This window comes from Plasmodium sp. gorilla clade G2, assembly GCF_900097015.1.
Source record: "Plasmodium sp. gorilla clade G2 genome assembly, chromosome: 6".
Classification (NCBI taxonomy): Eukaryota; Apicomplexa; class Aconoidasida; order Haemosporida; family Plasmodiidae; genus Plasmodium; species Plasmodium adleri (nom. inval.).
In genome coordinates, this window is record NC_041698.1 from 493,358 (window position 1) to 521,185 (window position 27,828).

The following is a 27,828-nucleotide window of genomic DNA, read 5'->3' on the forward strand; positions in this document are numbered from 1 at the left end:
AATTATAAAATTATCACTACATAAAAAAAAAAAAAATAAAAATAAAAAAAATGAAAATAAAAATAAAAATACATATAAACATATAAACATATATTTTACATATATATGTTTACATGTTTACATGTTTACTTTTTGGTGGTTCCATATTTTTCTCTTTAAATATTATAATTACCAAAAAAAAAAAAAAGTGTCTACCAATTAGTTATGTCCAATTTTTTTTTTGAAGAGAAGGTTGCTTTAAAAAGATGAAACGTTCCATGATTAAATGCGTGAAATATATTTTTTAAAAACGAATTAATAGTTTCATCATATATACAATCATTTGAGTTTACATATAAAGTATATTTATCATCATGCATAGTATCATATAATTTCATAAACAATTTTTCTTTATCTTTATATTGAGAAATAAATAAATTATGTTCTTGATCATTATTATTAATATATTCATTATTATTATTATTATTATTATTATATAATGAATTCATTATATAATTTTTATGATATTCATTGCAGCAGAATTTTTTTCTTTCTTTCTTTTTATTATCATTTGATACTTGTAAAAAGTCGAAATTAGAAATAACTTCTTGTTTAGATATTTTTTTAAATATATCAATATTATTACATGAACAATTTGAAAATTTCTCAACAGATTCTGAAAAAATATTCTGAGCACATCCAAAAAGACATCCCTTTTCACATGCCATTAATTCAATATAATCTATTCTTCCAATAAATCTAAGATTATATGTAATATTAATATTATATTCATTTTTATTATCATCAAGATGTGATATCTGTTCATCCATATTTTTATAATTCTTTATGTTCTCATTCTTTAATTCTTTTATTTTTCTCAAAACATTATGCATACTCTTAAATCCATATGATAAGATAACCCTAAACACACAAATATTATTCTTAAATAATGATAAAACAATTATATCTTCATATTTTAAATTTAACTCCAATTCTTTATCAACTTGAAAATTAAATATTTCTTTACACACATATTTAAATATTTCTTCTCCATATCCCATAGATATATTATTTTTATGACTGCTACGAATTAAATAACGTAAAAATAAATCATCATAAATATATTTCATATATTTTGTTTCTTCAAAATATGATAATATTACTTTATTTTTTTTATTTTCTTCTTTTTCATTTATAGTGTCGCCATATAAATCTTCATCAACACTACAAACATTATTACTACTACTACAACTATTAATATTATTATTATTGTTGCTATTATTTTTATTATTATTTTTATTATTTTTATTGTTTCTGTTTGTGTTTTTTTCCTTTAATATATCAGACAAACCACTTGTTATATTATTTGACCCATACATATAATATTTACCTGTTCTTTTTATAAGCTTATATATATTATCAATATTTAATTCAGGTAATGTATAAAAATCAATGTTCATATTTTTTATCATTTCAATCAATTCAACTGTTGTCATAACTGCATCAACACCATAAAATTTGTTTTTATTTTTTTCATTTCTTACAAATATATTATAATCAATATTTTGAACAGATAAATAATTCTTCATATTATTTTCTATACTATTCTGTTGTTCTTCATATATTCGACAAGCTTCCAATTTTTTATCAAAACAATATAATAAATAAACATGATTTATATCATATATATTTAAAACATCCATATTGTTTAATACGGTCATATTATTATCATTATTGTCATTATTATCTATATATTTTTTTTTTGTTTTTAATAAATTTTCATTCAATCTATAATTTCTATTAAAATATTTATTACATATACTTATCCAATTAAATTTATAATTATATAATTTAAAAAAATTATTGTAAATATAATAATCATTTAAACAAGGATATGTATTTATAACACTGTTATGTAAATGCAATATTTTTAAAATAATCCCTTGAATATCTTGACTACTTTTTGTCTTACTAAAACTATTTAATATATCATCATCAAAATTTTTTTCTCCATATAAAACAGTACCACTACAATGAGAACATATAAGTGGAAGCGTTTTCTTTCCTATTTGGTTTTCTATATGTTGTAAAGACAATGTATTACTTGAATTATTTGATAATAATGAAACGAATTTATCTTCATCACAAGTATTATTCATACTATTCATATTATTCATATTATTCATACTAACCATATTTCCCATATTATCATTATGTGAGGGGATTTTCTTTTTTGTTTTATTCTTATCATTAAATATTTTCGATATTAATATATTTTTTTTCTTCTTATGATTCATATTTTCAACATGACCATCTGAACGATATATATTATTTTCATATACATCATTATTTTTAAAAAAATATTCAAGAAATTCTTTTTTTGCTTCATTCAACGTTATTAATTCTCCTAAAGATGAATCATATACATAATCAAAATTTAAAGATTTAAAAAAAAAACATAATTTCTTTTGAATTGTTAATACTGGTAATTTGTAATATACAGATAATGCTGTTACACTCTGTAAAGATAAAGACATAATATTAATTTTTTTTTTTTTTACTGTATTTATTATTTCTATATAATTCTGACTTTTTAAAAATGTAGTTTCTTCATTCGTAACACAACCACTACATGCTAAACAATCCGTTAACGATATTTCTCCTCTTTCTTTTTTATTATAATAATTCTTTTTTTTTATTTTCTTTATATTTATTAAATTTGGTCTCTCAACTTCTATAATATTTTCATTTTCTTTATTATCATTAGATGAATTATTATATAAAAAGGGCTTAATACATTTCTCAGCTTCATTGTTATAGTCATTTAAATTCTCTAATTTAATTGAATTCGAAAACATGTTGTAATTCTATTTTTTACTTTATGCGATCAAATTTATACTTACGACCACAATAATACATTTTCTTAAATACATACATTTTTTTTTAAAAAAATAAAAATTAAAAAAAAAAAATATATATATATATTATTATTATATATATATATATATTTTAATAAGTTGGCAAGAAATAAGCTCTACATGAGCATAGAAAGATAAAGAATAAAAAAAAAAAAAAAAAAAAAAAATTTTTTTTTTCTAATTTGCCATTAAGAAAAATAAAATAAGAACATATAAATATAAATATATTTAATAGTTCTTTCTATTTTTATTTATTATATGAAATAAATAAATATAAAAATATATCAATATATGAATATAATATAAATAATATTATTTAGATATGTGAGGCGCGAGCAAATAAAAAAAAAAATATATATATATAATATATATATATATATATATATATATATATTTATATATTATTATTATATTTGGCCTATCCTTAAAAAAATATTATGGTCTACAAAAATTTGAACATTACAAGAGTATTTTATTTTTATTGTTATATTTATAATTCATATTAAAAAAAAAATATATTATATATATATTTAAATAATTATATTAAATGAAAAAATTTTAATAATAAGATATCTTAATATTTATAAAGTTCAATTTTTTTTTTTTTTTTTTTTTTTTTTTGTATATTTTTTGAAGTTCTCTTAACTTTTCATATGTAAAAATATAAATATATAAATATATGTATATATATTTTATAGCGATATATAATAAATATATATCACTTCATATATTTTTTTTGGCGTGACAAGGTGTGCAATTAATTATATATTTATATGCATATAAATAAGAATATCTTAAAATTAATTTTGAAACTAAAAAAAAAAAAAAAAAAATTAAAATTCCACAAAATGAATCGGTGGCATGAAATATATATATATATATATATATATATATATAATAATATGTATTTATTCTTCTTTTATTTTTTTTCTATGTGTAATATATGTACGAATAGGGGTAATAAAAACATAGGAAGTAACATAGGATTATTATATATACGCAACATTATAAATATAAATATAACTACACATATATATATATATATATATATATATATATATATATATATATATGTAGGTATGTATGGTTAAACACATATAATCAAAATGAAATGCAACATGTAAAATATAAATGTTTTAAAATTTAAAATACTTTTAAAAAAATATATATGTATAGAAGAATAAAAAACTACACAAATGCTTATATTTAAATATATAAAACATTTTTATTAAAAATATCACAACATATATAATTATATGTATATATATATATATATATATATATATATATTTATTTATTTATATGTAGCGTAAAATATAACAAGGTCCAACAATATATATATATTATATATATATATATATATGCATGTAACAAATTTTTTTAAAATAAGGTATTTAAAGAAATTTTAAATATGCAGAAAAAAAAAAAATAATAGAAACAATATGTATAATATAATTTTTTTTTTTTTATTTATTTTCATAAATGAATAAAATCAAGTCGGTATTTTATTTTATTTTATTTTTATTATTATTATTTTTTTTTCCTTATGCTTTAATAGGCTGTCTACTTTTATATTTCTTGATTTTCTTCTTTGAATATAGATAAAGGAAAAAACTTCCTAATGCCATTATAAGTGCTTTAGAACATATAATTAATAACGTAATTTTTAAACCTGAACTTTGTTCACGACATTTTTCACTTAAGTCACCCTATAAAAATAAAAATAAAAAGAATATAATAAAATGAAATCATATACATGTTAAAAATATCATACATATATATGTATATTTATTTATTCTATTTTTTTTTAAAATTAAAAATTTTCAAATTACATTTCTTGTTACAACACAGTCTGGAGATAATGTTCCCTTAATCTTTCCAGTAATGATGGTCCATGGAATATCACTATATGGAAAAAATATATATATACACACATATATATATATATTAATGTATGTACATATATTTTATTCATTTATTTATTTTTTTATGAACAGTTCAGGTAATTTTTCACTTTTCCAAAAAAAAAAAAAAAAATGGTGTACTATATATTTTTTTTCTTACCCGAATAAATGAGAAATAAATGATGACATTCCAATTGAAAAAGCTCGAATATTTTGTGGCACACACACCATAATACCAATATTATGACCAGGCTAGGTGAAAAAAAAAAAAAAAAAAAAAAAAAAAAAAAAAAAAAATATATATATATATATATATTTAGCTAGCTGTGTTTAATAAAAATATGAACAAGATAATATTTTCCTTTTAACAAAGTGACATAAAAAAAAAATATGTATATGTATATGTATATACATATATATATATATATATATATATATATATATATATATATATATATATTTATTTATATTTCTTACCATTGCGGAGAAGAGAAAGGTCAGACCTAATGTCATAACAAATGTGAACCAGTACATATTACTAATAAAGGGTATCATTAGAACCAAGACACTTGCAATTATTAGAATGAAAAATGTCTGCAAACCTACAATTCTTAAATATTCATGAACAAGTACATCTTTGTTATATATTTTAATTTTCTTTTCATTATTTTTTATGTGTTCATAATTTTTATCAATATTTTGTATATTTAGATTGTAAAAATCCATTAGGAATCCTCCGAAGAAAGTACCAATGATGGATGACAAGCAAGCGCATAAACTACAAGTAACAGTTGCTGCTTTATAAGAAGGGAAGATGTTAAGTGCATATAAGATTGGAGCTCCATAAACTAGATAGCATTGAATCATATCTGCATGTGCTGTTAAAGCAATAACTAATAATAAGAAGCTAATATTAGTAATAGTAGTATTAACTAATAAGCTTAAGTTTAGTTCTGTATTTTTATCTTCATCAAGTGTTTCTATACTATTTTCGATTTCGATTTCAAGGAATTTATCTCTTTTGTCTTTACTATATGAACGTTGTGCTGGATTTAAATATAGATCATCATTTCCATAAGCTTTAACTGTATACATTTTATCAAGGTTATTATTTATATAACTATTATTACCACTATGTCGTTCGGTATAATCATTATTTGTCATATCATTTTCATTGTCATATGAATTAACACCATCATTATGATTTAATTTTTGAGAAGAACTAAATGAAAGATTATTTGTATCATTTTTATGTAGACCATTATTTCTAAACATGGCATCTTCTTCATAAATAGCAGCAACCATATTTCCTTTTTTATTTAATTTAAAGTTTTCATCATATGATTTATGATCAGAATAGTCGGTTGAATGTTTATTTTTTGAATTATCTGTGCTATCATCAATACTTTTTCCTGATGATATATTTTTTAAATTAGAAATATTGGACGTTTTAGCACTAGATAAATTATTCTGATCATTAACATTATCGTTTCCTTTAGTTAATTGCTTTTGGTAATTAGTACTAGCTTTATTACCATCTTGACAATTACCACCATCATTATTATTATTGTCATTGTTATTATTATTATTGTTATTATTATTGTTGTTGTTGTGTATATTTGTGGTATCATCAGTTGAGTTATGATTATTTTCTTTTTTATTATTCTCATTTGTTTTATGCGATTCATCATTAGCAGCTTTTGTTTTAAAATCATTCGAAAGGGAAGGGTCGTCATCTTGTTTACTTTTGGTTCTGTCCTTGATACTCTTTGAGCTTTTCATTGTGTTATTTCTATACATACCTTCTTCCAAACATTTTTGTGGCTGTGATTTTTCGAGTTCCCTTCTGCTTTTTTCATCTTCATATGATTTAAGTAGGCTTTCATCAAAAAGATAGAAGCACATGAAAAAAAGGAAAAAAACAAATCCTGATATTAAAAAGTATTGAGCAATGCTAATTTTCATAAGTGGTAATGCAACAGCTAGTAAATATCCGACACAACCACCTAAAGGAAACATAGCTATAAAGATACTAATCCATGAGCCTGCTCGATCTTTTGAATATGAATAAATAAGAGGAGGGATAATTGTTATAAATGCAGCCTCACTAAAACCACAAAAAAATCTACTAAACATTAAAGTATAATATGAGCCAACAATAAATGAGAAACCTGTAAGTAATAGAGCTAAAGAATTCTGGAATAAAAAAATATCAGTTATTTTAAATATACTATATGCTGAAGCTAATGAACCACTTAAAATAGAATTTATACTTAATCCAAATACAAACACTGAAGTAAGAAATCCAATGTGTACATCAACATTTGTAGCATCATATATTTCTTTTAAATATGATGATAAATAATCATAAGAACCAGGTATAATACCTCTATTTACATATATTAAAAAATGTATTATTGTTATTATTGTATATATAAAATAAAATGTATTCACTTTCTTTTTTAATCCAAATAAATATTTATCTAACCCTGAAAAACATACATACTTTTCTATTTTACCACATCCATCTATTAAATCATCATCAATATTTGATAATACTTTTTTTCCTTTCACTTCATTAGTATTAGATTTTAAAAATTCGCCTTCATATTTTTTACTTTCATTTTTCTTCAACCTTGTCTCATTAGAATTAATTACTTCGATTTTTTCAGTTGAACTCATTGTTCATCTTTTTTTTTTTTTTTTTTTTTTTTAAATCTCCAAATGGTTTTTAGCTAGCTACTCAAACTAAGCAACAACCCAAAACGGTACACGCAAATAAAAATAAAATGAATAAATAAATAAATGAATAAATATATATATATATATATATATTTATATATGTGTATTATTTACTCATTTAAATGATTACACAAAATATACACACGTGTATATAAATCTTTACAAAGCGTTTACAATATATTTGTTATATATTATATTTTTTTTAAAATAAAAAATTAAAACGGTTAAAATATACACATATATATATATATATATAAATATATATAATTAAAATATGGCCTTTTTTAAAAAGGTATAAAAAAGAAATAACACATATTAAAAAAAAACCATATTAATATAATATATATATATATATATAATTATATATATTAAATAAAAATAAATTAAAGAAATAAGCCATAAACATATATGCACACATATATTATATATATATATATATAATATATTTCAAAATGTAGCAAAATTCATATATTAAATGTATTCTTAAGAAATAATAAATAATCACATATATAAATATATATATATCACACATATATAATTATATATACATATATATATATATATATTTTATTTATTATCATGAAATATCTTTTTTTGCTTTTAAAATATACATAGTCTTATATCATACTATTTTATAGTAATTATTAAAGAATAAAAAAAAAAAAAAAAAAAAAATTCCATAAAAATTAAAAAAATTAAAATGTTAATCAAAATGGTAATATGAAACAATATATATATTATATATATATAATAAACATATAAAATATTTATTAAAAAAAAAATATATATTCCTATTTTGCTTAAAATAAATATCATACATACATATATATATATATATATTATAATATGTACATATAAATATTTTATTTTAATACACTTCGTATTTTTATATTTATTTAATGATATATGTATGCATAAACTACATTCTAATACACTTTTATATACCACTCAAATTATTTTATTTTTCTTATATATGTAATATATTATTTTAAAATTATTTTTTTTATATATATAAATAAAATAATAATTACACAGTAGGGAATACACTTTTTTCTTTTTTTTTTTTTTTAAGAATTATCCTTTATAAAAATATTATAATGATAATTATTATATAAAAGAATATAATAATATATATATATTATATATATTATATATATTATTATTATTATATTTTATTTCACATTTGAATTGGTTTTTTTCCACCTTGTGTTTTTTTTTTTTTTTTTTTTTATATATTCATAAAAAAATATATATATATAAAGCTTATAACTAATATTATATTTATATTAAAAATATAAAATATTTGTTATATATAAAAAATATATTTTGTATATTTTAATATACATATCTTAATATGTATAAATATTACATTTATGAAGGAAAAAAAAAAAAAAAATATATATATATATATAATATGATCATAAATATATTATATTTGAAACAAAATTTTTATTTATTTATTTTTTAATTATTATTTTTTTGGGAATGTTCTATTTTTTAGATAATTACAATTAAAAATGTTTTTTTTTTGTTTTATTCTTTAATTTCTTTATTTTCTTTTAGGTTTTTATAATTTTCTACTTTTTTGCAAAAACAAAAATTAAAAAAATTGATTTTCCGGATAATAATAAAAAAAATATATATTTATATATTTACATATATATAACAATAATAAAAAGAAAGATTTTATAAATACATATAAAAAATTACGCATTTATCATATAATATAAATAACTTATTATATTCTCTATATATATTATATATATATGTATAAATATTTATTATATACGTACATAATAATATTTAAAAAAAATTGAAAGAAAAAAATTTCCTTTTTTTTTTCTTAAATTTCTAACTATATTATATATTATGTGTATAATATAAAACTAATGCATATAAGAATAAATATAAATATTATATATATATATATATATATGATAATTTTATTATTATATTATTTATAATAATATTGTGTAAAAGTATAATATATATATTTACTTATTCATATATTAATATTTTTTATATATTTAGAAAGGATAGATATAATATTATAAATACGTTTTCTTTATTTTTCCAGCACGATTCTTTCATTTTTTATTTACACTTGAAAAAAAAAAATATATATATAAATATATATATATATATATATATATATATATAATATATATATTTAAAATTCACTTTTCTATGTTTAATACTTATCGTTTATTTTATTAAAATACTTTTCGACAAATTTTTTTTTTTATAATTATAATTTTTTTTTTTTTTTTTTTATTAATTTATTTATTCTGATTGTGAATGAAAAAAGAATGTATATATAAATAAGGCATTAAAATAAAATATATATATATGTATAATTATTTTAATATACTCATAAAAAAAAATATATTTTTTTTTTCTACCATAACAACATGTGATGTTTTTACAAAAAAAGGAGGTTCATTTTATGTGTAATTCTTTTATTTTTATTTTTATTTTTTGTTGTTGTTTGATATGAGAGAATTATCATCTATGTATATGAAATATATATTATCTTTAATTTTTTCAAAAAATAAAAATAAAAATATAGAAATAAATATAAAAGGAGATTTACATACATGACATATAAATATGGAGTCACTGAAATAAGTTTAATATATATATATAATATTTATATATTTTTTTTTTTTTTATAATAAGAAGCTACTCTGTTATAATTTTCTTTATATTAAAATATTTAGGCTTTTTTTCTATTTTATTTTTTCTTATTTTTTTTTTATAAAACATGGAGGACATAATAAAGTGTCATAATAAATAATAAGTAATAAAAATTCAACATATTATGTAATATATACATATATATATATATTAATATAACCCTTATATTATTCATTTTTAAAACATTTAAAAAAAAAAAAAAAAAAAATACAATATGTTATTTTTTTCTTCGGGTATTATATATATATATATATATTTATATATATTCATATAAGTATATTTTTTTAAAGATATAATTTGTTGATTAAATTTATTTTATTTTATGAAACCAATAATACAAATCCTTCTTTTGTATATATATTTTTTCAAAACTAATTTTATTATATATATTATAGAATAATGTTATTTCTTTTATTTTTCGTAAATTAATTTTCATAGATATATTAAAAAATATATAGATTTAAAAATTATATATGTATATATAATTATATATAATCCATTTTTATTATTTGTTATTTTTATATTGTGTATTCTGAATGATTATTTTATTTTATACACCACTTATAGATATATTACAAAAAAAACAAAGGAAAACAAAACAAAACCAATAAACAGAAAAAAATCAAAAATGAATTTATATGTACCTCTAATGTAAAATAAGTTGTAACATATTATTGGAAATATTAAATTGGAAGAACAAAATAATAATAGAAATAAATAAATAAATAAATATATATATATATATATATATATATATATATATTTATATATGTATGTGTTTTTTTTTTTTTTTTTTTTTTTTTTTTTATGTATTTAATTTTTGTTGGCTAGTTTGGAAACATAATTGGCTACATACATAAATTAAGTGGTAAATAGGAAAATAATATATACCTGATTAAAAAAAAAAAAAAAATAGCTACTTTAATATATATGTATATATAAGAAGAAAAATAAGCTAGCCAAATGAATTAATATATATATATATATGTATGTATATTTTTTTTTTTTTTTTATATTTTTCCTGACCCATGTACATAATATTTTTTCCATAATTTTTTGTTTTTTTATTTCATTTTAAAATACGAAACAATGGATATGCAAGAACAGATAAGCGATAAGGGTGCTGACGATTATGATGGCACTTTAGTAGAATTAAAGGAAAATGAATTACTTAAAGAAGATGAGAAGAAAAAAACAAAAAAAAAACTGTATGAATTAAACGAGTTACATCATTTAGTTAATGCATTACCTTATATTGATTCATATGACAATGAGTTGGAACAAAATGCAAAAAAGCTAGTTGAAGAAGAAATGAATTTAATGCATAAAAATAACGAGATAAAAAATTATTTAGAAAGTTTTCCTCTTCCTAAAATAACATATTTAAGTAACGATAACTCTATTATAGAAAATGAATTAAAGCGATGTGAAGAAAATCAAAAAATGCAAAAATTGAACTTTGATCATTATAATATTGAAAATGATGTATTAAGTAATAAAAATATAGAAGAATGGGAAAAGACATTAAAAAAATATGAAATTATTTTAGAAAATTCACATAATGCTTTAATAAATATGGAATTAATGAATAAATATAAAGAAGTTATGTGGAGTGAACATATGAAAGTATTTAATCATTTAGATATCAATTTACAAAATAATATTAAAACATTAAAAGATGATATAGACAATATAAATAAAAAAAGAAAATTACATCAACTAAGTTATGTTAATGAATTATCAACATTGCAAAATGAACAAAAAGAATACAAGAAAAAAAATAATATGGTTCTTAATGAAATCAAAAAATTAATGACAGAAAATATGCTAATGAAATATAAAACAAATATGATATAATAACAGGAATTATATGTATATAAATATGTATATTTTAAAAAGAAACATATTATATATGAATCTTAAATTATAATATGTAATATGTAATATTTGTTATGTTTTTGTTTTTCTACATTATATTATATTATATTATATAATATTATTTCATATTATTTTATTTTATTTTATTTTATTTTTTTTTTGTGGATGCATAAGTTGAAAAATCATATGATTTTTATCAAAATAATTTTATGCACTTATCTTATCTTATCTTATCTTAACTTAACTTTTTTTTTTTTTTTTTTTTTTTTTTTTTTCATAATATATAATTAATTGTTATTTAGCATATATTAAGATTTAATTTTTTTTAAAGGTGGAAAGGAGAATCATTGAAGTGAATAACCAAACAAACATATACATATATATTTTTCGCTTCAATTATTTGTTATAATTCTCTTTTACACATTTCCTTTCTTTTTATAATAGACATTTTGTTTAAGAGAAAATATAATTTTTAAAAATGTTTAATTTTTCAGTTTAAATAAAAAATATAATATAATATAGTATTTTCTTTTTTTTTTTTTTATATAGAAAATTATTTATATATATAATATAGAACCGAATAAATACACATATATACATATATATATATATATTGGAAAGATATTATATAAAATAAATAATCTATAAATAATCATACATAGTTACATATATATAAATATTTTTTTTTTTTAGTGAATAATAATTTTTCACTTTTCAAAAAGATCAAAAATATTTTTTATTAAACTAAAAACATAATATACCTATATATACATACATGCAAATATATATTCATATATATATATATTTGTTATGTTTATGCTACAACTTCTTTATCTTTCTTTAATTTTCTCTTATTTCTTAAAACTTGAGCCTTCAATCTCTTGGCTTCTAATTGATCTGCTATAGCTTTCTTTTTCAATGTTTCATTCTTTTCTCTTTGGATGGCTTCAATTAAAGTTCTTTTATTTTTAAATTGGTTTCCCTTACATTTTAAATAAAAGGAGTGATATAAATGTCTATCAACCTTTTTGGAGTCTCTTAATCTTTTTAATAATCTTCTAAGAACACGTTGTCTCTTTATCCATAATGTTTTTTGATTTGTTCTTGCATTTTTGGTACCCTTTCTTTTACCGATACCCATATGTCTACCTTTTCTTTTGGCTAGCTTATATAATCTAACCCTAGCTCTGCTATGAACTTTTTGTGGCTTTTTTAAAATCAATCCTTCTTTATATAATTTTCTTATGCTAAACCCTGTATAATAATAAGAAAAAAAAATATATATATATATATTATAGATAATATTGGAACAGTTTTGGTTAAACGTACACATATATGTAAAAAATAAATTTATATATAATATTATTATTTATTGAAATAATATGACTTATTCATAAAAATAAAATTGTTGTTGATAAGAATAATATGACTTGTTCATGTAATTATTATAAAAATATAATATATATAATTTTTTTTTTTTTTTTTTTTTTTTTTTTTTTTTTTTTTTGATGACATACTTGAATTAGCTAATGAAATTTCGCTAATTTCATTTGGGTCCATCCATATTTTATTCTTTCCACATTTTAAAACAGAAGCTGCTAATCTTTTTTGTAATTTGAGTGACTACATAAAAAAAAAAGGAAAAGAGATTAAACATAAATAAATATATATATATATAAATATTTGTATATATATATATGTTCAAATTACACATATAAAATACTTATATAAAAAATATATTCGATAATTTCATATTTGACAACTAGTCCTTATATATAGATAAACATAAATTTATGTATATTTTATTCATTTAATCACAATCTTACCATTTTTATAAATACTTTTAATAATAAAAATATGTTGTTTGATATTTATTTTTAAAATAAATGAATTTCAAATGATAGTAATATTTTTAATTAAGGAAAAAGTTTTTTTTTTTTTTTTATGTTTTTCTTCTGAAGATGTTATTTTATTTATTATTAAAACTAAATAATATAATATATATATATATATTATTAATTCAAAATAATATATATAAATATATAATCTTTTTATAAAAACTACAAAAAATAAAAAAAAAAAAAAAAAATCGCATAAGAATATTATATTATATATAATACATATTTTTATTTTTTTTATTTTCATATAATTTAAAGAAAGAAAAAAAAAACAAAAAGGAAAAAAAAATTCTTAATAATATATGAAATGAAAATAATAAAATATATATGGATATAATAATATAAAATAATATATATATAAAATATAATATATATGAATATATTATATATATATATATATTATAATTTTTTTCTTTTTAAATATGTACTTTAATTATTGAACATATAATGAAATGAATATAAGCACATATAATAAATATTTATTTTTATTATGTATATATTTTTATGTGTTTATATGTAATTTTTATATAAAGGAAGGTCCCCTTTATTTATAAATATATATAATATATATTATATAATGTATTAATAATAAGTGTATTATATAAGTATGTATATATAAAATTATAAAATATTATTATATATATAATAATAATATATTATTTATTTTTAAAAGGAATATGCTGTAGAATATTATATAATATTATATATATATATATTGAAAGTGAAATATAATATTATATATTTATAATACTGAATAATATTATGTGCTTAGAATGTATTACCAATATATATATATATATATATTACTTTGTTTGCTTTACTAGTAGTCCTCTTTCAAATACCCTTAAAAATGATTAAGGGGTATTTATATTAAATCTGATAATATATATATATTATATATGTAATAAATAATATATCACTTTATTTTATTTATATTAAGGAATAATATATTTCAACAGCCTTATATAAGAAAAACAAAAAAAAAAAAAAAAAAAAAATTAAAAAGTAAAAAAATAAATATATTTATATATATATATTTTTTTATTTTGATTAATTTGATTAAAGATTATTTTTTTTTTTATTTTATATAATTTATTAAAATATCTTTATTTTTTTATAATATTTAAAAACTCCTATATATATATATATATATATATATATATATATATAATATAATAAAATACAAAAACCCCTTTCCACCCCCTTCTGTTTTTTTTTTTTTTTTTTTGGCACCCTTCAAAATGAAAAATAATTTTTCATATATAATTGGAATATATAAATATTTATTTATATATGTGATTTTTTGATATAAATAAAAATTAAAATAAGAAGTGATAATGATAAAAATTGTAAAAAAAAAATATATATATATATATATGTATATATTTATATTTATGAGTATGAAAAAAATCATGTGGTAATATAAAAAATTGTGCATTTAGGACAGAATATTTATGAATGATATAAAAAGAATAAAAAATAAAAAGCAATAATAAAAAAAATACATACATATATAATATATATATATATATATATATATATATATGTATGTATTTTTTTTATTATGTAAATAAATTTTTTAAAAGTTGTTCAAGGAATATATTTGTGTTATTTGTATATGTATATCCTATATGATTAAAAAAAATAAATAAATATAATTCGATCATTATAATTAAGAAGAATATATAATTACGTAAAAAAATATAACCATATATTTCAATATGAATATTATGTATTAAGATAGAAAAATCATAATTTTTTTGTGTTTTATTTTTTAAAACAATAGGATTAAGATGATTGTGAATGGATTTATAATAAGAATTATTATAATTACATTGTAGATTATGTTGTGTATTTATAATGTTGTTAAAAATGAATTTGTTTATAAATTTTTTATATTTTTTAATTAACCTCTTAAAGATGGAAGAAAAATGATAATAACTATGGTTATTATCATCATCATTGTTATTATTATTATTATTATTATTATTATCATTTCTTTCATTTGGAGTGAATATATATTTGATTGATATTCTTAAAGAATTGATCGAATTTTCAAATAAACACTTGATGGTTTTTTTTTCTTTTTTTAGCAAAAGGATATATTTTTTTTTCTTTTGAGGAATAAGAAAATAAAAATAATTATGATGTAATATATTTTGTGATATATCCATCATATTATCAGTTTCTTCAATATATGGTGTTTCTACAAAAAAATTATGTCCTTTATAAAAAGGATATGATTTAATATTTCCTAGAAAATGTTCTAAATAATATTTTACACTTGCCCAAAAGAATAATTCTTTTTTTGTTAAATTCGAAAAGAAGATTTGTAATAAACAAACATGATTATTATTAAATAAAAGATTCTGATTAATTTTATTTTTACAACTTTGACATAAATATTTTTTAAATCTTTTTTCTTTTCTTTTTTTTTTATCTTCATCAATTGATATATTTGAATGTCTTTTTTCATATGATATATGATTAAAATCATTACTATTATGATTATTATGTATTGAATATAAACTTTTTTTTTTATAAGAATGTTTTTTTATATTACATATATCATAATTATATGTTTCTTCTATGTAGTTCTTATTATCTTCGTTATTATAATTATCATTTATATTTATAATATCATTATTACAAATATAATCATTATTATAAGATATATTGTTATTATTTTCTTGTGACATCAAGTATTTCTTTTCCTCTTCATTTTCATCAATAAATTCTTCATCTTCTAAATAATTAAATTCATTAGCTTTCTCATAAAAATAATTGTAATCACTATCTCCAGATTGTTGTGAAACATCACAGTATATGTCAGTCATATTCTCATCTGAATTATCTTGATAGATTTTTTTTTTTTTATTTTTAAAGATATGATAAAACTCAAAAAATGTTTCATTCGGTCTATCATCTATACATATATGAATATTACTTAAAACATTATGAATATATATTTTAAAAAAAAACAAAAAATTCAAATTCCATAATAAAGGAATATAATTTACAAATATATTGTTCATATATTCTTCTTTATCATCACATACATTTTTATTTTCAGATATAAAGTTATCTTCAACCTTTTGATCAATAAATATTTTTTCATCATTATCTATATAATACAATTTGAATTTGTTTCTATTTTCTGTATCTAATTTTTTTTCTTTTTTTCGAATATTTTTTTTTTCTTCATTATATTGTTTACTCAAAATGATATTAATATAGAACATTTTTTTTTCTATATATAACCCTACTAAATTATTGAAATTATTATTTTTACAGTACATGTAAGTTTTTATATTATCCTTTATTGGAAGAGAGAAAATCTCTTTTTCTATCATGATTGAATTTATTTTGATTTATATATCTATATATTTAATATATTCATAACAAAAAAAAAATATATATATATATATATATATATTAATAGACAATAATTCAAATATGGATATCAAAAGGAAGTGTACGCATTATATGAGTATTTTACGAGCATATACATAAATATATAAATATATTTATATATATATATTTATATATATATATTTATATATATATATATATATTTATGTTTGTGTAATACTTATAAATACAACTTAAAGGATATATATATATTTTTTATTATATGTATATATTAAATATTTCTTTTAATATACACATATAATAATATTACATAGATTTTTTAATATGTCTTCTTAAAAAATCATACATTTTTTTTTTTTTTTTTTTTTTTATATTCATAAGATTTGCCGCAAACTCAAAAAGGAGTATACTATACTGTCTGCATATGAATACATACACATAAATATTAATGTATATATATTATTATATATATATATATAATATATTTATTTATTTATTTTATATTATCATTAATCTATATTAAATAATAAAAGATATATTCCTGTATTTATATATATATATATATATATATATATATATTTACATTAATGTATTTATAACGTGCATATTATTTAATTTATAAAAACACACACAGGTAATAAGGTGCAGTTGAAATTTTTTCTCAAAAAATAATAGATGATGTTTTCATTTATTTTATATATTTTTTTATAAAAAAAATGTTTTTATAGTTATTTATAAATATAAAAAAAAAAAAAAAAAATATATATAAAAGGAATATATTTTTAAATAATAATCTAATTATTTATATTTGTATATTTGTATATTTTCTGTTTTATTATTTTTTTTTTTTTTTTTCTTCATTTTTTCATGATTTTTTTTTACCACACCAAATTGATGTTTTTTTTGAATTTGCAGACAAAAGAGGAAAATATATAAATGTATATTATAAAAAGAAAAAAATACACATATATAAAAATATTAATTATATAAAAATATTAATTATATAAAAATATTAATTATATAAAAATATTAATTATATATATATATTATGTATATTTTTTAAATTATAACATCTTCTATTATATACCATTTTGAAGAAGCGATTGTTTATATGTATTCTTTGAATATTATATAAACTATTTTAAAAAAAAAAAAAAAAAAAAAAAAAAAATACAAAAGGGTTACTGTATATTTATATAACTTATGGTGACATATAAGTATATATATATAGAGAGAAATAAATAAATAAATATATTATATATATGAATTTATTTATATATGTATATATTTATTTTTAATTTTTAATTTTTATGTGTATGAATAATATCTGTTAAGGTATATATCAAAATAAGTGATTGAATATGAAAGTGAATAAAAAACATCATTTAGACAACGAGTGTATATTTAATAATTGCACTCCTCTTTCTACACCTAAAAGTATATCATATATTATGAATTCAAATGAATGTTATGATTATAAAATAAATAAACTTGAATATATAAGTTCTTTAAAAAGATATCCGAAAGAATATAATATATTTAAAAATAGTGATATTATTTGTCATATATTATCATTCTTAACATTTACAGATAGATGGAAATATAAATTATTAAATAAATCTTTTTATCAAGCATTCCATACAAAGTATGCATGGATAAGTGTTGATTTCCGTTTTCTTAATGTTGATTTATTTAATTTTTTTAATAAATATAATAAACTTTTTTTAAATACTTTTTCTTTATCTATGTCTATTACTGGAGATCAAACTGTAGAAATGGTCATAAATTTTATTTTTAAACATTTTAATAAATTAAAAGATTTAAGATTATATTTCAGAAAAAAAAATACAAACTTTATATATGAAGGCGTACATCCTATAGTATCAAATTTGTTAAACTGCAAATATTTAAAGAATAATAATAGGCAAGACATGCATAAAAGAAAAAAAAAAAATCAGTTCTCTCAAAAAAAAGAAATTACAACAAATAATAACAAAAACAATGATAATAATAACAATAATAATAATAATAATAATATTATTATTAATTGTAATGAATATTGTAGTGAGGAAGATGATTTACAAACGCACAATATTTCTCATGACGAACTTATAGAAGAAGAAAATAACTCAAATATATTAAGACATACAAAAAAAAAAAAAATAAATAAACAAATTCATACATCTACCACAAAAAAAGAAAAAAATATAGAACATGTACATAATAATTATAATTCATTATTAGATAATACTAATCATTATAACGATATTCATAATAATCTGTGTGATGATAACATTAATAATAATGAAGAATCAAATACACCAACACATAGTTCTATAGATAAAGAATACACTCCATTTTCTTATGAACATATTGATTGTAGTTTTGAATTGAATGATCTTGTTTTACAAAATAATTATTATCAAAAATATTTAGAAAAAAAAAACAAAGAGAAAAAAAAAAATGAAATTATAGAAAAGTATCTTCATATTATACAAAGTAAAAAAATATGGTCATCAAAAACTTTGAATATCTCTAACAATTTTGAATGTTTAGAAAGACTTATTATTGATGTAGAATTAAAAGGAGAAGAACTTTTATGTTTTGTAGGAAAATTTAATAATTTAAAAGATATTATTATCAGTAAACTTGTATATTCTAATAAATTAAATAGATCACAAAGTATTATCATATTTACTTCTTTTATAGAAAAAATGAAACAAAATAATATCAGACTTATACAACTAGGTTTATATTTCAGAAATGAACAAAAACCTATCGATTATTTAAATAATGAAAAATTCAGAAAAATATTAAACGAAAGAAAAGAATATGTATATGATATTAATAAAGAGGAGGGAGATGAACTTATTTACATCTTACAAAAAAATCATTTAAATTCTTTGTACTGTCTATGGAGTAATGATTTGTTTATATCTTTTGAGATGTATGAACAAATCAAAAAGTTCAAGTAAGCTCAAAAAAAAAAAAAGAAATATATGTAAAAATATATATATATATATATATATTATGTAATATTATATGTATTTTATTTTTTCTTTCTTATAGTAATTTAAAAATATGGATACTCCCCGGATGGCGTGCCTTATCACTAGCAAAACAGTAAACTTATAAAATTGTTGTATTTGAATATTTATATTTACAAAAATGAAATATATATTATTAATATATATATATATATAAAGATATAATATCTTTTCTGTTTCTGTTTCTTTTTTTTTTTCTATTATTTTTCTTCTTGTAAATAATAATTTTCTGCCATCCTAACCATACAATGTATTTTTTATAATAATTTTTTAAGCACATAGAAAATTTATATATATACGGAAGATATTATTCACATATATATATACATATATGTATTATTCTTTTTTTTTATTATTTTATTTTTTTTTTATTTTATTTTTTTGTTACGTTTGAGAAACATACTATCTCTATGACATGTTGTGTAATTTTAAATTTATATATTTATTAAAATTTTTTTTTTTTTTTTTTTTTACTTAATTTTTATTTTTTTGTGTGTTTCAATATTATTTATTTATGCATATGTTTACTTCATTTTTTTTAATTAATATATTAAAAAATTTGACAATTTGTAGAAAAAAAAAAAAAAAAAAACTTAAATTCGATTATATATAAATAAACATATTTATTCAATCATGAAAATACATTATAAATATTTTAATTATTTTATAACATCAATATTAAAAGAAAGGATTACAAATATTCAATGAATTAAAAAAATAAAAATAAAAATAAAAATATATATATGTGTATATGTTATGTGTATACAATGTGGATATATATACATATATATATATATATATATATATATATATATTATATATATATGTTTTTCTTTTTTTTGGTAAAAAGACAATTAGCTAGCCAACTAACTAAAAAAAAAAAAGAAAAATATTATGTACAACCTTTTTATGAATATGTAGTAATATTATGAACTGTTCATAACAAAATAGGTATACAAAAAGCTCTTCTTTTAAATTTTATGATAAATGAAAAAATAAAAATATAATGCGTTACTATAAAAATAATAATATAATTAAAAGACAAAATGAATAATAAAAAAAGGGTGAAAAAAAAAAAAAAAATGCATACAAATGCATTTATTTATATTTATATTTATTTATATTTATATTTATTTATATTTATATTTATTTATATTTATATTTATTCATTTAAATTTTTTTTGATTTATTTTCCTGTTTGGTTGAGGTATCTTGATAATACTGACAATGGTTTGTAAGTGTACATTTTTCACATAAAGGTTTTTTTCCCTTACAAATAACCTGACCAAATCCCACGAGAGCGTGATTTATTTCTGACCACAATTCCTTCTGTACATAACTTTTTAATTTCATTTGTGTATCTAGCTCATTTTTAGAATTTACCCAATTTAATCGGTTAGCTATTCTGTGTACATGTATATCCACTGCTATTCCTTCATGTTTATTTAATGCGGTTTGTAAAATGAGTTGTGCGATTTTTTCTCCTATACCTGGCAAATTTTTTAATTCTTCATATGTATGTGGAATATCTGAATTATATTTATTTTTTAAAATGTGACAAATTTGCAAAATTTGTTTCGCTTTTACATTATAAAATCCAATACCATAAATTAATTTTTTCAATTGTTCTTCTGTTGTATTTAAAATATTATGAACAGTTAATCCGTGTTTTTTTAATTTATCCATTACCATTGCAGTCACTTCATCTTTTGTTCTTGATGAGAGCATACATGAAATTAATGTTTGAAACCTGAATACTTTTATGTCATTTGTTTTTTCACTTAATTTATCACATCCATATTTATCTACAGGAGCAATAATATCTTTTCTCATTTCTTTTAATTTATTATATGTTAACAAAAAATGTGCCCTTTTAAATTCGACAAGTTTTTCATCTATATTTTTTAAATTTATATTTGTTTTATCATCTTTACTTTTTTCATTTTTAACATTCTTATTTTTGTTTGTCTTTTTCTTTAACTCCTCCATATGTTTAATATACTCTTCTAAAACTGTTTCATCTTTTTCTCTTTTAATTTGTTTGTGTTTTATGACATATTCTGTTTTAACTTTTCTTTTATTTAATAATGAATGATTCATATATTCTTTTTTATTTTCCTTTTTGTTTATATTAATGTTGTTATATACATTAACGTCATGTGGTTTATCATTAAAATGTGATTTTATCTCATCGTTTGAAGGATAAGAATTTTGTTCATTTTTAATATTAATTTTATATATTATTATATCATTATTTTCTTGTTTTTCATCTAAGGTAAAATTTTTCATATGATCATTTTTTTCTCTTTCTTCATATTGTATTTGTATTTTTTTTATTTTATTATTCCTAAAATACATTGATGGTTTCTCCATCTTTAGAAAATATAAGTTTAATACGCATATTTTGTTAAGATAAGGAAATAATTTCATGTAAATTTAAAAGATAATGATAAAAAGAGACATTTTAAAAAATAAAATTGAATTAAAATAAAAATTATAAACTTATTTTAAATGACATTTTTTTTTTTTTTTTTTTTTGTTGAAATGGAAAGTAAATATATTTATATAAATATATATTTATTAATTATATATCAATAATGACAAACATTATATTTTATTCTTTTTTTAAAAAGGAATTATCTACAAAGAGGTTTTTTTTTTTTTTTTTTTTTTTTTACTAAAAAAAAGGAATAAGAATTACATAATTATATTTCATATGAGAAATTTTATAATATATTATTTAAATGAACATGTGTTACATTTTTTCCGTATGGGGTATATAATTAAAATATTTCTTAGATTTTTTACCATATAAAAAAAATATATATATATAATATATATATATATATATATATATATATATATATATATGTTTTTATTTTTATTTTTATTTTTATTTTTATTTTATTTTTTTTTGTGAAATTGTTTTTTAAAATTTATTAATATATATATATATATTTATTTATTTATTTTTATATAATCATATATATTTAATATAATAATATTATAATGGGGAAACAGAATTGTCTTTCCTTTTAATTTTAATTTTATATTTAAAAAAAAAAAAAGACAATATATTTTGAAATTTTGAAAATTTGAAAATTTTTAAATAAACAATTTTTTTTTATTATTATCCATTTTAATTACTATTATGTTTTTGTAAGTTGTTTCTTTTTTTTTTCAATATTAAAATATATATATTTTTGTTTCATATATGGAATAAATATATATATATATATTTTATATGTATGTATTTTTTTTATTTTTGAATAAATATTTTAACATGATTCATTCATTCATTCATTTATTCAATTTGTATCATCACACTTGTACTCTTTTTTTTTTTTTTTTTTTTTTTTTTTTGAACTGTTGCAAGTATATAAGTATAATTAATATAATTCTATTTTATTAAAAAAATTTCTTACCCTTTTGCTTCTAGTCTATTGTTAATTTAATTTTTTTTTTTATTTTATTAAAAATGAAATACTGAAGAAAATGAATAAAACAACAAATTTGTTCAAAGATGAAACAGAAAAGGCGATTGTTCATTTTATTGTATACCTTATAGGTTAAAATGAAAAATATATATATATAACACATATATATATATATATATATATATATGTAATACACATAATATGTATATTATATCTTTATATTTTTTTATGACCAATAATTTGTCAAAACATACACCCATATAAATTTATTCCCTCCTAAATTTTTTCCTTTGTAGGTATTGTTCTTATACTTTGTGTTTATTACAACTATATAATTTTAAAGTATTATTTTTATTCTTTGTTTTGGGCTTTTATTATTTCCATTCCTTTACATCATGTAAAAGTAAAATTAAAAGAATTTTTTATAAAGAAGATTATAAAAAAGAAAAAAAATTCCAAAAGCGTGAATGCAAGAACATATGAGAACAATTCAAATGAAAAATTAATTAAACATAAAGGACTTGATATTATTGAAGATGATCATTTAATGAGATGTTTAAATTACAAAGATGGACATAATAATATTATAAAAAATAAAAAAAAAGATTCATATAAGAAAACCAAAACAAATAACTGTAAGAAAGAATATAAGAATGAAGATAAATATGAAATATTTCAGAAATATACAGATAACACACAACATGAAGATGATTTAATTTTAAAGAATAAAGCTAGCTATATTTGTAAAAAAGCATTTTATAAACTTGTAAAAAATGTAAGAAAAGAATTAGATATTTATTTATATATATTTTTTTTAATAATTAAACCAATTTATAAAAAAGAAGAAAAAAAAGATAATTTAAATAACAGTTTTGATAGTTATGAAAATGGTAATGATAGTGAAATATATTTCTTAATTTTACATAGATTTATATTTTTTTATATTTTAAAAGGTATCTTTTATAAATATAAAGAATTCTTATTATCTATATCATCATGTATTTTCTTTTTATATGTATTTTATAAAATTATCAAAATTATTTGGTTCCAATACTTTTATAAAATATACAGAAAATATTATGAAAAATATTCTTTCCATTTTAAATTTGATCTTTCTTTTATTTATAAAAGATATTTGAATGACATATTGACCATATTGATTATCATACTTGCTATTATTATCTTTTCTTCTATTTCTGTTTTTTTTATTTTTAATATATATGGAGAATCCGTTTATATAATAAATTCCTTGAACAATTACCTCTCTGTCAATTTCAAAAATGTAAGAAAAAAAAAGTGGACACAAATAAATAAAGAGATGCAAAATGGAATGAAAATATAAAAATATAAAAATATAAATATAAAAATATAAATGTTAATATATACATATATATATATATATATATATATATATATATATATATATATATATATACATATATTTATGTACATTTGTTTCCTCTTTTTAGGCGTCCATTATTAAAAACTTCAAAAGGTATTACAAGAAAAGAGGGAAAGACGATATAGAAAATTTATACGAACTTGTTGATTTAAGTAAAGTACCCTTTTTGAGCAACACTACTATATCTTCTATATATAGCCATTTAAAAAGAGCAATAGATATTTATGAAAATATATACTTATATAACTTCACTAAAAATAAAAACGTTTCTTTAAAAGCTTGTTGCTTATCTTTACTTGTTAAAAGATTTGTTATCATTAAAAACAATAATTTATACAATGTTAAAAAATTCGTTCTTGCTTTAAAAGAACAAAAAAAACATATACTTGAAAAAAATCACAATTTTAAAAATGAAAAATGTATGGATAAAGAAGAAAATCAAAAAAGTGTTTTTTTCAGCTTAAAAAAAATAATTCAATATCTATCAAAAAATAAATTCTTCTCTAGTAATAAAGCAAAAGATATAGTGGAAGATAGTAAAAATAATAATAATAATCATAAAAATAATAATGATACAAATAATCATAATAATCATTATAATCAAAATGAAAATAATAGTGTAAGTCAAAATATTTTTAAAACCATTTTTGATAATTTAGTAGGACAATATGGTAATGTGGAAAAAAAACAAAAAGGAAATTCACCTGAACGAGCTAGCCATGAAAGTGAACAGGAAAAAAAAAAAAAAAAAATAAATAAAAAAATTAACAACAATAGTAATAATAATAATAATAATAATAATAATAAGAATAACAACAACAATAATAACAACAATAGTAATAACAACAATAATAATAATAAATATAAGAATGATTTGGATATATCACAAAAGGATAATGATATAAATAAAAATAAAGAGAGTGATATTGAAAAGACTGATTTACAAGGATTAAAAAATATGAGTAAAGAAAAAACAAGTAACAATTTTATGCTTAATATATATGATCCATCAAAAGAACGGAATTTTAAAATAAAAGAATTTATGAGTTATGTAAATAATTTATTTTTATCATTAAAAAAAATCGAAGATTTGGGTAAATTAACAAAATTTTTAATATTTAATAATAGTTATGGTTTATTAAAAATAATGATATTTTTTGTATTAATATTTTTTAATTTCTTTATGTTTACATTTGATGCAATTGTTCAGGCAGTGATATTTTTTACAGCATTATATTATTTAATATCATCTAAAAAATCAGTATTAAATTATTTAAAAGATGTATTATTAGTAGTAGATCCATCAAGTATATTTTTTTACAATATTACAAATAATTTAAAGGCAATTATCATATGTACATTGAAAAGAATATATTTTTATACATTATATATATGGTTAATATTTTCTTTTTTTCAGTTCCCAATTATATACGTACCAACATTATTATGTATTATTTTATCACTCATACCAGTTATTTCTCCAGAAATTCTAATTCTTGTTATTATATTACATCTGTGGATTATCAAAAAACAAAAAATTATATCACTCATACTTTTTATAGTCAACTTTTTTATTTATTGTTATTTTAGTACAAGTATTTATAATGAAATACCACACACACATGCATGGCTGGTTTCATTATCTTTAGTCTTATCTATTAGTACATTTGGATCTAAAGGATTAATATTAGGTCCTTTGATTGGATCGATTCCTTTAATATTACATCAAGTAGCTATTCATAAAAATAAATCAATACAATCCAAAAAAGGAAAAAGGAAAAAAGATAAAGCAAAAAAAAAACTAAGTAAAAATGATCAATTAATGAAAAAATATACTCATAAGCAACTACAAAAAAAATTCAACCAATTTCATAATGTAATCAAATATTCTGAACAAAAATATAAAAAATTTAAAAAAAAAAGAAATGAAAAGGCACTCTTATGGAAAAATAAACTTGATAACTTATATAAATTAATAGAAATCAATAGAAGTCATATGCATATGTATCAAATGGAAGAAAAAAAAAACACATGTATTAATAAAGCTGATCATATTCTAAAAAGAAAAATTTCTCCTTTTGAACAAATCATTTATGATGATTTTATGCATAAAGAAGATCATAAATTAGCTCTATATATTTATAAAAGAAACAAAGAAATCAATAAAGGAAAAAAAACAAATCATAATTTAATCTCAAAAAAAATACATAAAACAACAAAAACACCCAAACATAAATTTCAATATAATAAAAGAACAAAAAGTTTAATATATCTATATGATAAATTTCAACAAAATCTTGATTTCCTTTTTTCATGTATAACAAGCAATAATTAATCATATACAAAAAAAGGGGGAAAAAATATAATATAAAATAAAACAAAATAATAAGTGATAATATAAAACAAAATAATATCTGATAATATAAAACAAAATAATATCTGATAATATAAAACAAAATAACATGTGATAATATATTATATTACATTTTATGAAAAAATAAACATTTCCATGTATCTACTTTTTTTTATATATATATTATATTAATTTTATATA

The 27,828-nt window shown here is 17.3% G+C and overlaps 8 protein-coding genes across 8 annotated transcripts; 3 read left to right on the top strand and 5 right to left on the bottom strand.

The window, feature by feature from the left end:
• Positions 1–191: 191 nt before the first annotated feature.
• On the bottom strand, positions 192–2,837 carry PADL01_0612500 (cytosolic Fe-S cluster assembly factor NAR1, putative; the record flags this gene model as incomplete). Its single annotated transcript, XM_028680854.1, has 1 exon — positions 192–2,837. The coding sequence occupies one exon, from the start codon at positions 2,835–2,837 to the stop codon at positions 192–194; it is 2,646 nt and encodes an 881-aa protein (XP_028537290.1).
• A 1,604-nt stretch (positions 2,838–4,441) lies between these two features.
• On the bottom strand, positions 4,442–7,483 carry PADL01_0612600 (organic anion transporter; the record flags this gene model as incomplete). Its single annotated transcript, XM_028680855.1, has 4 exons — positions 4,442–4,606; positions 4,730–4,802; positions 4,962–5,053; positions 5,279–7,483. 4 exons carry the CDS (start codon positions 7,481–7,483, stop codon positions 4,442–4,444), a joined length of 2,535 nt encoding a protein of 844 aa, XP_028537291.1.
• A 3,846-nt stretch (positions 7,484–11,329) lies between these two features.
• On the top strand, positions 11,330–12,097 carry PADL01_0612700 (conserved protein, unknown function; the record flags this gene model as incomplete). The annotated part of the gene is made up of 1 exon (XM_028680856.1): positions 11,330–12,097. The coding sequence occupies one exon, from the start codon at positions 11,330–11,332 to the stop codon at positions 12,095–12,097; it is 768 nt and encodes a 255-aa protein (XP_028537292.1).
• An 835-nt stretch (positions 12,098–12,932) lies between these two features.
• Positions 12,933–13,947, bottom strand: PADL01_0612800 (60S ribosomal protein L19; the record flags this gene model as incomplete). The annotated part of the gene is made up of 3 exons (XM_028680857.1): positions 12,933–13,372; positions 13,636–13,741; positions 13,945–13,947. 3 exons carry the CDS (start codon positions 13,945–13,947, stop codon positions 12,933–12,935), a joined length of 549 nt encoding a protein of 182 aa, XP_028537293.1.
• A 1,631-nt stretch (positions 13,948–15,578) lies between these two features.
• Positions 15,579–17,369, bottom strand: PADL01_0612900 (conserved Plasmodium protein, unknown function; the record flags this gene model as incomplete). The annotated part of the gene is made up of 1 exon (XM_028680858.1): positions 15,579–17,369. The coding sequence occupies one exon, from the start codon at positions 17,367–17,369 to the stop codon at positions 15,579–15,581; it is 1,791 nt and encodes a 596-aa protein (XP_028537294.1).
• A 1,380-nt stretch (positions 17,370–18,749) lies between these two features.
• PADL01_0613000 (conserved Plasmodium protein, unknown function) lies at positions 18,750–20,515 on the top strand (the record flags this gene model as incomplete). Its single annotated transcript, XM_028680860.1, has 2 exons — positions 18,750–20,359; positions 20,458–20,515. The coding sequence occupies 2 exons, from the start codon at positions 18,750–18,752 to the stop codon at positions 20,513–20,515; spliced, it is 1,668 nt and encodes a 555-aa protein (XP_028537295.1).
• A 1,090-nt stretch (positions 20,516–21,605) lies between these two features.
• Positions 21,606–22,865, bottom strand: PADL01_0613100 (endonuclease III homologue, putative; the record flags this gene model as incomplete). The annotated part of the gene is made up of 1 exon (XM_028680861.1): positions 21,606–22,865. The coding sequence occupies one exon, from the start codon at positions 22,863–22,865 to the stop codon at positions 21,606–21,608; it is 1,260 nt and encodes a 419-aa protein (XP_028537296.1).
• A 1,065-nt stretch (positions 22,866–23,930) lies between these two features.
• PADL01_0613200 (conserved Plasmodium membrane protein, unknown function) lies at positions 23,931–27,609 on the top strand (the record flags this gene model as incomplete). The annotated part of the gene is made up of 3 exons (XM_028680862.1): positions 23,931–24,003; positions 24,169–25,154; positions 25,342–27,609. 3 exons carry the CDS (start codon positions 23,931–23,933, stop codon positions 27,607–27,609), a joined length of 3,327 nt encoding a protein of 1,108 aa, XP_028537297.1.
• Between the last annotated feature and the right edge of the window lie 219 nt (positions 27,610–27,828).